Source organism: Malus sylvestris, chromosome 3, assembly GCF_916048215.2.
Source record: "Malus sylvestris chromosome 3, drMalSylv7.2, whole genome shotgun sequence".
Classification (NCBI taxonomy): Eukaryota; Viridiplantae; Streptophyta; class Magnoliopsida; order Rosales; family Rosaceae; genus Malus; species Malus sylvestris.
The window spans coordinates 8,343,992-8,358,855 of NC_062262.1; the positions used below are offsets into that span (position 1 = coordinate 8,343,992).

The following is a 14,864-nucleotide window of genomic DNA, read 5'->3' on the forward strand; positions in this document are numbered from 1 at the left end:
ATTTTACTAGGAATACTAACCTTTTAACATCCGCCAAACACGCATGTGAACAGGCATTAGGTTGAAAACAGAAACACTTATAAACTCGCATTATAATAAGAGTAATGCTATGGAGACTAAATTTGTCGACAAAAAATTGTAAACTAAATGACATAGAAGTTGATGATTAGATTATCATCTAAGCTTTGATAAACATGCTCATTTCCTATTGGTGACACATCATTTGATTTGCAAATAATTTGTCTACAAATTTAGTCTCCCTAATATTACTCTTACAGTAATGTCCAACTGGCTGGAGAAAAAAAAAATAGTCAAATGGCCTCTTAGTTAGCTCAAATAGAAACCAAAAACTGAGTGTGGGCGCCAAAAATGGCGGGTGAACAAATGAGTAAGATATAAAGAAAGTTAATGTTCTATCATAAAATTAATTAGCAATATGGGGAACAGTTCAACCTCTTATAAGTTTTTGCAAGGTTTCTCCTTTCATGATGTGGGACTCTTTTACCTTCATATCTTTACACGACCCCCACCCTCAAGTGTGGCGAATTTTCAAGCCAAACACGTAGTCAACACAAATTGGGTGACGTGGAGCACGTATGGCTTTTGGGCTTCACATGTAAGATATAAAGAAAGTTGAGATTCTACCATAAAATTAATTGGCGATATGGGGAACAATCCAGCCTCTTATAAGCTCTTGCAAGGTTTCACTTTTCACGATGTGGGACTCTTTTACCTTCACATCTTTACACGCCCCCTCACCCTCAAGTGTGGCGAAATTTCAAGCCGAATACGTGGACAACACAAATTGGGTGACGTTGAGCACGTGTGGCCGTTGAGCTTCACATGTGGGCCAACCTACTATAATATCATGAAGAAAGTTGAGGTTTCACCATAAAACCAATTGACAAGATGAAGAATAGTTCAACCTCTTATAAGTCCTTACAAAGTTTCTCTTTTCATCATTGTGAGACTCTTTTACCTTCACATTCACACAGAGTATGCAAAAAGTAACAAGAAAAAGGGTTGAAAAACAGCGGGAGAGATGATTGTTACAGATGGGGACATGATGATCGGAGATGGGGGGAAGCAAAATGATTAGGCATGAGCATGAGAAGCAATTATGTGCCATGAGAGTGTGTGTACTCAACTTTTATATATATTTTAGCTTAATACCGCACGTTATCATAACATGCTAATCCTTTCCATCCCATAATAATTATGTACTTAATAAAGTAGTTTATATATAACTAGTGAGATTCGCATAATTAAATTAAACAAAACCAAACCCAAGAAAAACAAAAAGAAAAGCTTATGTTGTACTTGTGGAACAATTAGTTTTGACCACATTTACATGTCCCTTAGGTTATAAGATTCATGCGAATATATATTTTTATAAACTTACAATTGAACCTTAAACAAAGATATAAGATGAGACATAGATATGGAACCTTAAATTTGTCATAGATGCCTTTGATTAAAACTACAAATAAGATCTTCGATTATACATATCAAATTATAATCGAGAAATAATATCATAAAAAAAATTATCAAATCATACATAAGAATGATCACTATGTCCGCACAACAAATTCATCTATTGCCAGCTTGCTATATATTGCTTCTCTGTAAATACAATAAAATGTGATATCTGAAATTTGTCTTGATACGTGACAAATGTCCTGGTAATTAACTCAATTCGTCAAGAAACTTAATTTCTGTGGTTTAAAATGTCAATTGTTATCTTGGACTATCCTTCAACGATGACAAGGCGTAGATCTATGGGATCCTACTCGGTCCCGAGACCTTATGGAAGTAGGAAAAGATGGGAGAAAGGTTGTCAAAGGACCTTATGGCCACCTGATATGGGACCTAAATATGCTCACATATTGTACGATAGAATGCCTATCTGAAAAATGGTATATCTAAGTTAATCATTGAGATAGACTTTTTCTCTGCTATTTTATTGTTGAATCAGTCTGTGTAAGATACTTACTTTTCACCCCCTTGCTATCCTTTTGAAGAGTTGCAGGGATTTGATGAGACGAATTGAGCATTGTGAGCTAAAGCATATCTTCAAGAAAGTGAACAATGTTGTAGATCAGCTAACCAAATGGAGCTACAGTTTGGACGTTGGGTTGTATTCTTTTTAGTTTCCTCCCCAATGACTTATGTAACATCCAACGGATGATCTTGTAGATGCCCATATGGGCAGCTCTATTGTTATTAATGCTATGTTTTAGTTTGTCTGGGGTGTCTTCACCCCCTCTATTCACCAAAAAAAAAATGCCTATCTGGAAAAATTAATGCATGCCTTGACAATTGATTTTTGACAAGCCTTGGACATGCCTTGGCAAGTGATGATCGGGCCTCAACATCAGGCATGGAAGTGGTCGACATACCCAAGTAGCAAGCCTTAGAAGTTGTCGAAAAATTCAGGCAGATAACAACACACTCATCAAGCACTTAACTACATGCCTAAATTAAAAAATTGAATTGTTTTTGCACTTTGCGCGCACTTGAATATTTATCATAAGATCCCACTAAATTAGAGTCCTAAATTCACCACTTACGAGATGGAATTCTAGTAATTAAATAATTACCAAACTTATGCTTACAAAAGAATGTAATTAATTGGACAAAAATGGGAGCTAAACTAGAAATCTCCAAAACCTGAGCCACGAGCCTGGCACTCCAATTTGGACTTACTGTATCATATGTCCTAAGATGCGGTGAAATCCAAGCAATCCAATTGGGGTCCCGACTTTGCAGACATACGTATCGTTAAATTATCGTCTCAAGTATAATCCCATGAGAAACAAACACACATGTTTTACTTTATGTTTTACCAATAAAAAGGTTTGATTTAAATAGTAGTATTAATTTTACCAAACCGATCTGAATAGGATCTGCCAGCAGGGGCCCGGCAGTGGATCCAAATTTGACAATCGAACGAGGAATCCAAAGCCCCTAACAAAACAGTCGCATGCATGCATGCTTGCCATGCGGCCATGCCATGCATACCACACCCACAACTTGTCAACTACTACTTGCAGATGAACCGTTGAAGATGGCCTGTAGTTGGTTGGCGGGACCCACGTGGTGAGCAAGGGATATAATGCAGCTACGGCAGGCTTCTCTGATGCAGCAAGATAAGTGGGATGTCTCTGCTGCTGGCTACAATATTAGTGAAGGTCATTGGCCCATGAATCTGAGTAAAACACAACATCGTGGGTGGCGGTGGGGGGTGGGGGGTGGGGGGTGGTGTCACTAGTTTTGCCAATGATTCATTTGATTTTTGGTTAGTGTATAATTTGGATTAATCACTTTAACTACACTTGAAAATTACGACAAGAAAATTCATGAACATGTATTGTATAGGTCTAGTAGTTATGTCCATATACATGTGCAATTCTCTATCTTTCGTATATATAACGATCAAATAACCAGGTCATATAAGACTTCGAATGCGTGATACGTACTTTTAAAAGGACGTGTGCAAATTCTTATGTACAACAATATTTTTATTACAAAACTGATCACATGACTACTATATTACAAGGGTTAGTTTGAAGAAGAGGCTGTCTAAATAGAAAGAATTATGTATGACTATATAACTAACACTAAAGGATGGATGTTTAGAGATAATTATCACACTTCTTATCAGTATTATTTGACTCTGATTAGTATTATGTGACTCTTATCTTATTTACTGACATGTTTGATTATTTAAAGATAAAGACTACCCAATCACCCTTTAGAGTTGTGATCCAAAATTAAAGACTTAAGATCTAAACGTAAATCGATTAAGACCTCAACGTGAATCGATTAACTAATTTGAGACTAAAAACCTAAAATTTAATATTAATTGGTGACTCTAGATCTTGAAACAATTAAACATGTCCACAAATGAGATTCAAAGTTGAAGAAAATTGATAATGGAATTTTAAACGTGCATGTTTTTAAGAATGAGCGGGTGTACTATTGTCCAGAAAATAACTGTCGTATATCCATGTATAAATCTTCTAAAACGTTTATTTTAAAACAACATTAAAAATGGGTATGATTAGACCACATCATGTGTGTCGGTATTAAGACCTGGAGATGGACTCACCATCTGTACCTAAAGGATCTACCAGCCATTAGTGAGACGTGTTATTACAAATGGTCCACATACACCCATATGCAGATATGCATTACACAATCGACCAAACCTCTGTTGCACTTGCAGTAGCTCCAGAGATCCGAAATACCAGCATAGAACCAATTGTCACTATCTACTAAAATTTATATCGATAGAATGTAACCGATCGATGTAAAATTCAACAAATGTCCTTATTATATGATGTATACAAATATCAAAACCAAAGCATGAAACAATTCGTTACTTAGTACTACAGTCTAGTGATATTCTTCTTCACTGATAATTGAGAGGTCATAGGTTCGATTCTCGCCAAAGGGGAATTAGAATCACATTATTGCTAGCTCATTGCGAGGATTAGCCCACCTCTCCACCCCTTTGGTGTAGCTAATATCGTTTGTTCAAAAAAAGTATGAAACAATTCATTTTTCTTTAGCTCATTATTCTAAATAATTCACTAGTAGTAAGATATGATTGGGTTTATCCTTATTTCTTGTATTATGATTAATGTTCTAAAAATCAGCTTAGGCAATAAAGGCTTGCTGCGATTTAGATCAAATCGTTTCGAAAAATCGATCTGGAGCTAGGTGGCTGCCTAGTCGGTCCTAGGCAGTATGGTATTTTTTTTTAATTAATTCTGTGTTTTATCTTTTCTTTTTTAGTTTCATGGTAGTATACTTATGGATAGGGGTGGGTTCAAAAAACCGAAAACCGAACCGAACCGAAACCGAAAAAACCGAACTGAACTGAATTGAAAAAAACCGAACTGAAACGAATTCTTTTGGTTCGATTCGGTTTTAGTGATCTAGAAACCGAATCAAACCGAACCGAACTGAATTAATTAAATTAATTTTTTTATTTAATTATTTGTTTTGGGTATTATTTTCTAAACTCAATTTGTAAGTTAAAATGTGCTAAACCCAATATGTTGCCAAACTTTGAGCTCAAAATATTTTAAAAAAAAAGGCCTATAAAAACTCTAAACCCTAACCTATTATTTCTCCCCATATAAGGTTCCGGAACCAAACCTCCTCATGAAGTACCTACTTTCATCTCCATAGCACTGTCTACTTCTGCCCCAGCTTTCTTTTCCAAATCTACTCTCATATAACATGTAACATAATCCATAAACATTTATTTCGAGTAGATTACATGAGTAATTTGTGATGGAAAATAATCCAACACACACTAAATAAATCCACCCATGCATTACTTTTACTAATCAAGTTGTCAACATGCAGTTACAAGCAAACAACCCTGATCTTTGAACAACATCATATAATTTAACTTTTCTAAGTCATTTGTACGATTTTTGTGTTGTGAGGTTGTTAGTTTGGACTTTGGAAGACTTGATTGATGATTTTAGTTCAACTTTAAATGTTTATTTTCATCGTCTTTGATTCTAGTTAGAATGCTTATGTTATGATTGTGTTGGAGATGTTAAAATTTAAAATTTCAATGTTTTTCATTTTTTGAAAAAACAAAAAACAAAAAACCGAAACCGGACCGAAACCGAACCGGAAAAAGCTGAACCAAAAAAAACCGAACCGAAAAAAAACCGAAAAAAAATGAACCCAACCGAAATTTCGGTTTGGTTTCGGTTTTGGCAAAAAACCGAACCGATTTGAACCGAACCCACCCCTACTTATGGAAATGGTGTACCTAATTAGCAAAGGATGGATTGACTACAAGTTCATCCAATTGGAAATGAATTAGAGCAGTTTTGAAAGGATACAAACAAAGAAAAGAAATAAACTAGATACAACAAGATTAAATAATTTAGTCATGACACTCCGGATATTGGGATGGCCACGTGCTGGCCGACACCCGAAGGTGACGCAAGCCATTTAATGAATGCATATGCCGAGAACATGTGAGACATGCATTCATTAAATGGCTTGCATCACCCTCGGATGTCGACCAGCACGTGGCCATCTTGCTGTCCTTCAGATATCGGGATCGGGGCGTGTCAGATTGGTATCAGAGCATACTTAAGACTTCATTCTTCCATTTGGTAATCATAAGCTTTCTTGTAGCCATAATCCCTCGTTCTTCTAAATCTTGTTTGCGTCTTATCAGAATCATGGATCCTACTGGTGGGAATGTACCTCGACGACCTTGTTTTGGTCTAATAGGAGGAATTTAGCAGTTGACCTCTGCAATGCGAAATGTTTTTCCTGGTAGTAGCAGGCCGAGTCATACATATATGGTGATTGCTTGTAGCCACGACATTACAGAGCTTAATGTAGTTAGAGGCTTGATTTCATTTGGGTTTTGGGCTAAGTTGGGTTTGGGCTTAAGTGTTACCGGGTTTGGGTCATTTCGACCCAGTTTCGATGGAAGGGAAGGCGAGAGCTTCCCAAGCTCCGTTCAATGACGATTCTCAACCCTAGAGTGCGATCTAAGTACCAAATTGAAGTGTAGGATGAGAGGAAGAGTTTCATACCTATTTCACGTTGTGAGGTGGCCGGAGTCGGCTGAATTTTTGCTCGAAAGTAAGGGGGCTCGCCGAAGGGTTTCCTGGGCTCTCTGTGCTTCATAGAGGAAAAGGGAGAGAGAGATAGTCGTCGGGGGTAGTGCTACTGTCGTGTCGTTGTCTTGATTTTTGGGTGTGTAGGTGTGTGTAGCTCGGGGAGAGGGAGATAAATCTGAAAGTAAGAGCTGACAGAGAGTACTCGAAGGAGAAGAGAGAAGAAGAGGAAAAGAAATGTGAGGGTGGGGGAGCTGCCACGTGGCGAGCAAAAAGATAAGGAGAGTTTGGAGGAAATCCAAAAAGGAAACCAGATTAGGTAATGGATAAGGGAAATAAAGGTAATTTCATAATTCTTGTTAAATGAAATTACAATTAGTTTAGGGCGGGATTTCACAATCTACCCCCTTAAAAGAATTTCATCCCCGAAATTACAATCTCAAATAAACAAATACGGATGCTGACTCCTCATCAACACTTCACTAACGGAATCACTTTGTTTTTCAGAGTTTTATCTTATAGGTCGATGATCGCCACAGGTTCCTCAACACAGCTCGCATCCTGATTCACTTCTAACGGTTCCGGCTAAATAACATGAGAAAGATCCGATACATACTTCTGTAACATGGAAACATGAAAAACGTTGTGAATCTGCGACAACTCTGGTGGTAGTTCCAACCTGTAAGCAACTGCACCAATTCTCACCATAATTCTGTAAGGACTAACATATCGAGGACTCAAATTTCCCCGCTTACTAAAACGAACTACATCTTTCCAAGGCGACAACTTCAGGAAGACAAAGTCATCATGGATTTCGTGTATGGTTTGCCAAGCAAACGATCGAGGTTTGATAGCATTTGGGTGATTAAGGACCAACTCACCAAAACTACTCATTTCTTTCCTGTTCGACAGACTTACACATTGGAGAAGTTGGCACAACTGTTCATCGATAATATTGTTAAACTTCATGATGTTCCCGTCACCATTATTTCGGACAAAGATCTAAGATTCACCTCCAGATTTTGGAGAGCATTCAATGGCGCCATGAACACTCAATTGTTGTATAGCACTGCCTACCATCCAAAAACCAATGGTCAATCTGAAAGGATGATTCAGACTTTGGAGGACATGCTGAAAATGTATGTTCTCCAGTGGAAAGGTAGTTAGGATAGTTATTTGTGATTGATCGAGTTTTCCTACAACAACAATTATCACTCCAGTATCGGCATGGCACCATTTAAGGCACCGTATAGAAAGGCGTGCCAGACACCGTTAAGTTAGACGAAGGTCAGTGAACAGGTGTTAGTTGGGCCATAAATTGTTGACAACACTAATATTAACATCTAGTTGATTAAGAGGAATCTAAAGGCGGCACAAGATCAACAAAAGAGCATCGCGAACTGACATTCTAGGGATCGTGAGTATAAGATTGGTGGCTTCGGCCGGGAATAGGTTGGTGGCTTCAGCTGGGCATTTGTAGATGGGTTCGGCCGAGAGATACTTATATTGGCTTCGGCCTGGCATTTGGTTGGTGCCTACGAGCGGGAGATATATTATTGGTTACGGGCCAGGCATTTGGTTGGTGCTTACCGGCGATGATACTTATATATGACTTCGGGTGGGTGTTGTAGGAGCCTACGAGCGAATGAAGTGTTCTATATGCCTTCGGGCGAATGAAGAGTTCTCTATGCCTTCGAGTGATACTGATACCACTATTTAGCACACTATATGATATATGTTTTACAAAGGTTTTATGACATGCTAGGGTTTTCGGAAAAACCTATTACAGATTATTACCATTGACATTTCATGAAACTTTGGGGGTAAATATGTTGATAAATAACTGTTTCAGTATTACTTATTTATCAACTTGATCCACTCATGTTTGTTTTGCGCCCCCTCAGGACATAGGAACGAGGCATACGACCCGAGATACGAGGCAGTCCCCTACCAGTGATATCGTGCCATCCTCTCTTCTTTTGACATTACTTGAAATAACACTTTCAGTAACACATTCCGCTTATATTCTGAATTAGATGTATGCTCTGAACATGTCATGCATTATCATTATCTTTTTATTGATGACTGAATATTATTATATTAGTTTGGTAAGGTTTGTATTTGAATATTATATTATGTAGTTTGAGCGAAATTTATATGCATGTTTCACATGTTCTCGGCATATGCATTCATTAAATGGCTTGCATCACCCTCAGGTGTCGGCCAGCACGTGGCCATCTCGTTGTTCTCCAGACATCGAGATCAGGGCACGTCAAGTCATGTCCAATCCAATGCAAAGATCATGAACAAAAAGAATTTAGTATATCATCCAAAAATACTCCTCATTATGATTATATGCTTATTGTTTTTTAAATATCGAACTTGTTGGATGGATGTACTCTGTGTATTCTTCTTCTTCTATTTTTACATTTTATCATTCTTTTATATATTGTCCATGCAAGTATAGTTTTTTTTTTTCAATGTAAATATGCACTTATTACAAGATATACAATACATTTACATAAATCCGCCTAGGCCGCCTGGGCGCTAGGCGGCCCTTGCCTGTTGCCCGACTAGTGTCTAGAGTTTTTTAGAATCTTAATTACAAGGAGTTAGGTTTATGTCTCGCTGACTAAGTGCAACTTCTATTTTCATTATCACTCAATTCTCCGGGTAATGTCAAAATTTTCTATAAAAAAAAAAGGTAAGGGACTGCATGTTAGTAAAGGCATGTATGCTATTATCACCATCCACTTAAACCAAATATATTAATAAACAGAAATAGACTACATAGTGATGATTTTCTCTAAACCATTCTAGAACTTATGGTGGTCGTTGAAGTTTTATAAGATTTAAACGTTAGTTATATAATGCCCAATGGGAAAGATCAAATTGGTGGTTATACCTGTACAACGTGCAGGTGGAGCTGGTTTAGCCATGCATGGTGGAGATAATAAAACAGTTCATGTATTAGGATAACGTGAGGAAAATCAAATTTTCAAACTAAATTTGAAAATCAAATTTTCAAATTAAATTTGAAAATCAAATAATATGTCAAAAATAGAAAATAAATACGTTAATCGACACTTAAGTAATAATTCAATCATCAACAACCACATCATTTAGTTTATAAAATTTTGTTTAAAATTTAGTTTCTCTAGCATTACCTTAATACATATATATATATATATACACACACACACTAAGTCTCAAACAATATACATACAGACAGAGAAATATTAATGTATTCATTCTTGCGACCGGACATTTTAATATTAACCGGCTTTCAGAAGCATCCATCGAGAAAAAGAAATATTCTCGGGGAGGTCAGGTTAGAAAATGAAAATCCATGAAAAAGTTCATTTTTCTTTCAACACAAACAATCGCTATCCGACACAAATTCTTCCAAATTACCGTGAGAAAACGAGAGAGGCCAATAAAATCAGAAAATGATCTTCTCCAAATCTCTTCTTTATAATCCACCAAATCAATGGATCCGTGCCATTGAAATTTGATCAAACGGCTGAAGTTATTATAACTTTTAAAGTGGACCCTTGTTTGTAGCCGTTTGATTAAATTTCAATAGCACGGATCCACTTATTTAGTGGATTAGGAGGAATGGATCCAAAGAGAATCCATTTCCAAGAAAATCAGAACGTGCACGTTAAAAGCTGGATGATGGACCATGGGTTATTGGTAGTAAACCACGTGCCTAGATGCATCGAGGTTCCTAGGAAATATCAGATCAGAAGATTTTATGATTTAACTTAATGTCTAACTCCACTCGATCAAAATTTATGTGTGCTTAAAATACAATTACATGACGTTATTATTCTATTTAAATAATAACATGTGAATTTATTTTTATTAATATATCTTAAAACTGGACTATATCATTCATGTTACTTACTTTTATTATAATACGTGAAATAGCACATCATGTTATTGTTATCCATACTAGTTGAGAGAAAGTAACCCCACCCTCTCCCAGCTAAGGAACATAAAGAGAGAGAGAGAGGGTGTGTAAAGGGGTGTATTTTTGCTGCATTGGATCCTTCGCCGAATTTTAGGTTTTGAAAGACTCCCAAATTCTCTCTCTCTTCCTCTCTTTCTGTGTTTTGACGTCTTGAGGGCTAAAATCCAAAGAAGCTGGTAGAAAAGGTGCATGGAGATTTGGTGGTGATAATATTTTGAAGCGAAGCTGCTGTTTGATCTGTAAAATCAACTGTCTTTTAATTCAGCTTTCTAGCTCATTACTCCCTTTAAAAATCCTTGTTTTCGTTGTACTTTTCCCCCTTTTGGTTCCTCTTTATTCAAATCTCATTCATTTTCTTATTGAAATTAAATCTTTATCTACACCAAGTGCTACAGCTTCTCCAAGTCAATTCCATTAATAATATCCATGGGAGGTGAGACCAAAATTAGTACTAATTCTCACTCGCAAATGTTGGTTTCTGAGAAAAATGGTACTAATCACGGTCTTAGTCCCATGGAATTCAATTTCTTAGTGAGACCCGCATTGAATTTCAATAATCATGCATGCCAAATTGCTCATTGTGAAGACGAAGAAGAAGATGGAGACGGCCAATTACATAGCTCAGAGGAGAAGCAAGAAGATAATTTCGACATGTTTGTGTCATCGTTGAAGGTCAAAGTTCCATCAGCAGGAGAATTCTGTAGAGTCCAGCAGGAAGGTATTGGTGGTGATGGGGACGTGGAATATGGGTTGAAGACTCCAACATCTTTGGATCACAAAATCAAAGGGAGCCTGCAATGTCCACCAGCACCAAGAAAACCCAAATCACTTCCACTAAAGAAGAGAAAAGCAATACTTGACCCCAGAATTTTACTTGATTTTTCGAGTGATGAGATCGAATCGTTGTTTCCTCCGGTTGATGGTGTTCTTGCAGATCTTGGTAGTAAGATTATCATGAAGAAGAAAGTTAGAGTACAAGCAAGTGAAGGTCACGATCATATAATATAAAATCAGCTAGCTGAGATCTCTATGCATGTGAAGCAATTTATATATCTCTTTTTAAGCCAAATATAATGGCGTGTAATTTCTCTCCGTATGTTGTGATAGTGAATTTGTGAACATCAGTGCTAGCTCTGCACTTTTCCATCCATTTTCATATGTAGTTTAGGTTTATCTCTCGATGTTCAAGTTTATCACTTGATCCCTCATCATATTCTTTCTTCTTCTTCTTTGGACATTGAGAAATAATTTATCTCAGATCTGAAAAACCATGCACTTGTAACTTCTGTAATTTATCAAAGGATGAGTTTTTCATAGGATTCCATTACTATATACTCTATAGCCTCCAATAATGCTTACTTTGAATCAAGGCCTTATATTATTTTGGTACTTTGTCATGGCGGAGATCATATATGATGTGCCCATTACTATAGCTTGCATCGCAGTGTTCATAGAATCTCTCTCTCTCTCTCTCTCTCTCTCTCATATTTCTGTGTAATGGATTGGAAGGCATTGACTTTACAGATGCAAACATCCCTTAGCCTGAGTCTGCATTGTTTTTACCAGTTAAGGTGGGTGAGCAAACCCATGTGGTATATTCCTCCATAGACGACAGAGATGATCTGAATCATCTGATAACAGCTAGAAATAATAATCAAGGAGCAAGTAGAGTAGTACTGTCTCTCTCTCTCAATTCAAGGAGTCCTTTATTGGCCTCCTCACCTTTTATTTATCAATGAAAGTTGGGTCGCCCTTTTGCAACGGAGGAGGATTGTCTGCCCTCCTAGTTTCAATGCTCTTCCATGCCCTCCTGTTTTGTGTGGTCACGGTTAAGCCACATCATTATTTTATATTGTTTTTTTATAGATATAATAAGACAAAAATAAATAGTAATATAAAATATTAACGTGACTTAACCGTGACCACACAATCAGGAGGGCATGGAAGGGCACTGAAACTAGGAGGGCAGACAATCCTCCTCCTTTTGCAACTCAGCTCTCAAGAAAAGAGTACTTATATAATATGGGTAATATCATTATCCTAGTATTTTGTGCAAATAATAAAACTAATATTTGTCAAATTTTCTTTGCATAAAATTGTATTATTAACATAAGCCACAAGCCAACACAATAATAAAATATGCATCTATTCTATGTAAATTGCTCTTTTTGTGGTCTCCCTACAACTAATTAATTGAATATAAATAATTGCAACATGCAGCCAAAATGCATTGTCTCCAACAAGAGAATTTTCAGTATGATCGGAGCACGGGGTGGTGCACCATGTATCACTATACAAATGGTGTGATATGTGTGTTAAAATGTAAAATTTTTCACCACTTATATAAAAACGCGTGATGTACCATCCGTGTTCCAGTTACAATGAAAATTTTATCATCTCCAACTATCAATTCCATCTCACTAATTCTTTCATGGAATTGGATCATCTCCGGATCCAAGGGATATGAGCCAACTGAGCAATGCATCCGGACTATTGAAATTTAATCAAACGGCTATACACAGGGAGTCCCTTCTAAAGTTATAATAATTGTAGTCGTTTGATCAAATTTCAATAGCCCGAATGCATTACTCAGTGGGCTCAGATCATTTTGGATCCGGATAGGATCCAATTCCTTCTTTCATTTCCATCCCAAAGCCCCAAAAAGACAGGGGGCTGAATCGTGGGTAGGTAGCTAGTTTAATTGCTCTCTGTGTTATTGCGTTGTGGTCTCATTTTTGAACTAGTTTTATATTGTACTGACTACTGATAACAAGGAATCAATGTTTGATCAGTACGCAGTTTTCTTACCATGTTGGTTTTGAATCAGATTGGGTACGTACATACTAAATAAAAGTAGAAGGTGTCTTCCAAAAAAAAATAAAAAATAAAAGTAGAAGGTTTATTGGAATTTGAAAATAACCGTAAGTTAATCAAACTCGCTTGTTGATAAGGTTGAGACATGTCCTTGATTCTTCTTAAAAGGGGAAAATTTTTGTTTGTACCATATAGTTCAAAAATTAATTTATACAAGTGGAGGTGATTTTTTATTGGGGCTTCCACTCTATATAACACACGAATCGAATTCTAGATCTAACCAATTGTATTCTTTCTCTACATAACTATAACAGTTATATGTGGGTTAACTTACATTTATAATGTAAGTAGACGTTTATGGAGAACAATCAACATTGATAGTGTAATTAAACAGTAAATTTTGATTATTATAATGTAATTTTATTAAAACAAATGTTATAATACCTTTCTTATAGGGTACCGTAGAATTTTCCTTCATACATAATCTTGTCAATTTCTCAATTATACAATTCTAATAAACAGTAATTAATTTCGTACGAATTAATAGTATGTTTTACTATATATGCTAATTATTGGTAAAGTATAAACTTCTAATCACTTCCTTCAGAGAGCTCTCCCTCTCTATTGTTTTTTGTTTCCTCATATTACATTAAAATATATCTTCTTTTTTCTTCAAAGGGATACAACTAGTGGCAACCCACGATTATTCACTCATTCCAGGCCTGAAGACACTATAGGTAATTTCACCCTTACTGGAACCACAGTCAACAGACTCATCAACTGGAAGCATCGAATCCGGGATCTCCCACATTTTCTTTTCTTTTGGGAAGCCGCAGTCCGCGCCCTTAACGCTGGGTCACTTGATGTGGTTGATTAAAATATAACTCTCGTGCATGCATGTATAGTGGGTAGTGTTAAGGAAGTTAGGACGTACGTACGTATATGGATGTTATAATTGTTTTCTTGGAGGTTGGAATATATAGGAACTTTCCCACGGAGACGAAGCTAGGTAACTTGTATTCACACACCTAAACATGACATAAATATACAAATCTGTCTTCTTCTATAAGACCAAAATTGACAACAAGCTATTGGAGGTATCTGAATAATGTCTGTACTAGTAGAAATGAAAGGCGTTTAGTTAGCTAGCTACTATTACATGTCAAATTTCATGGCTCGGCTGCATTTTTTTTCCTGCACAGGCACAACGATAAAGGCCAAACGGTACATGCAGTGAAAATCACACAAAGATTGCAGAGCTCTGAAAGAAAATTGGAAGGTGATAGACACAATTTTTTTCCCTTTGCACGTCACTGTTTAATTGTGGTTATTATTTTTATTTATTTATTCAATTTGATGGCAAAAAAAAAAGTGTGTGAAAGGAGAAATAGGAAGTGTATCATTTATCATGAAATTATACATGATAATAATTAATGGATGATACTTGCATCCATCTTATGAGGTGC

The 14,864-nt window shown here is 36.5% G+C and overlaps 1 protein-coding gene across 1 annotated transcript; it reads left to right on the forward strand.

The window, feature by feature from the left end:
- Nucleotides 1–10,623: 10,623 nt before the first annotated feature.
- Nucleotides 10,624–11,903, forward strand: LOC126614591 (uncharacterized). Its single transcript, XM_050282240.1, has one exon. The coding sequence runs from the start codon at nucleotides 11,011–11,013 to the stop codon at nucleotides 11,590–11,592; it is 582 nt and encodes a 193-aa protein (XP_050138197.1). The 5' UTR covers nucleotides 10,624–11,010; the 3' UTR covers nucleotides 11,593–11,903.
- Nucleotides 11,904–14,864: the final 2,961 nt, after the last annotated feature.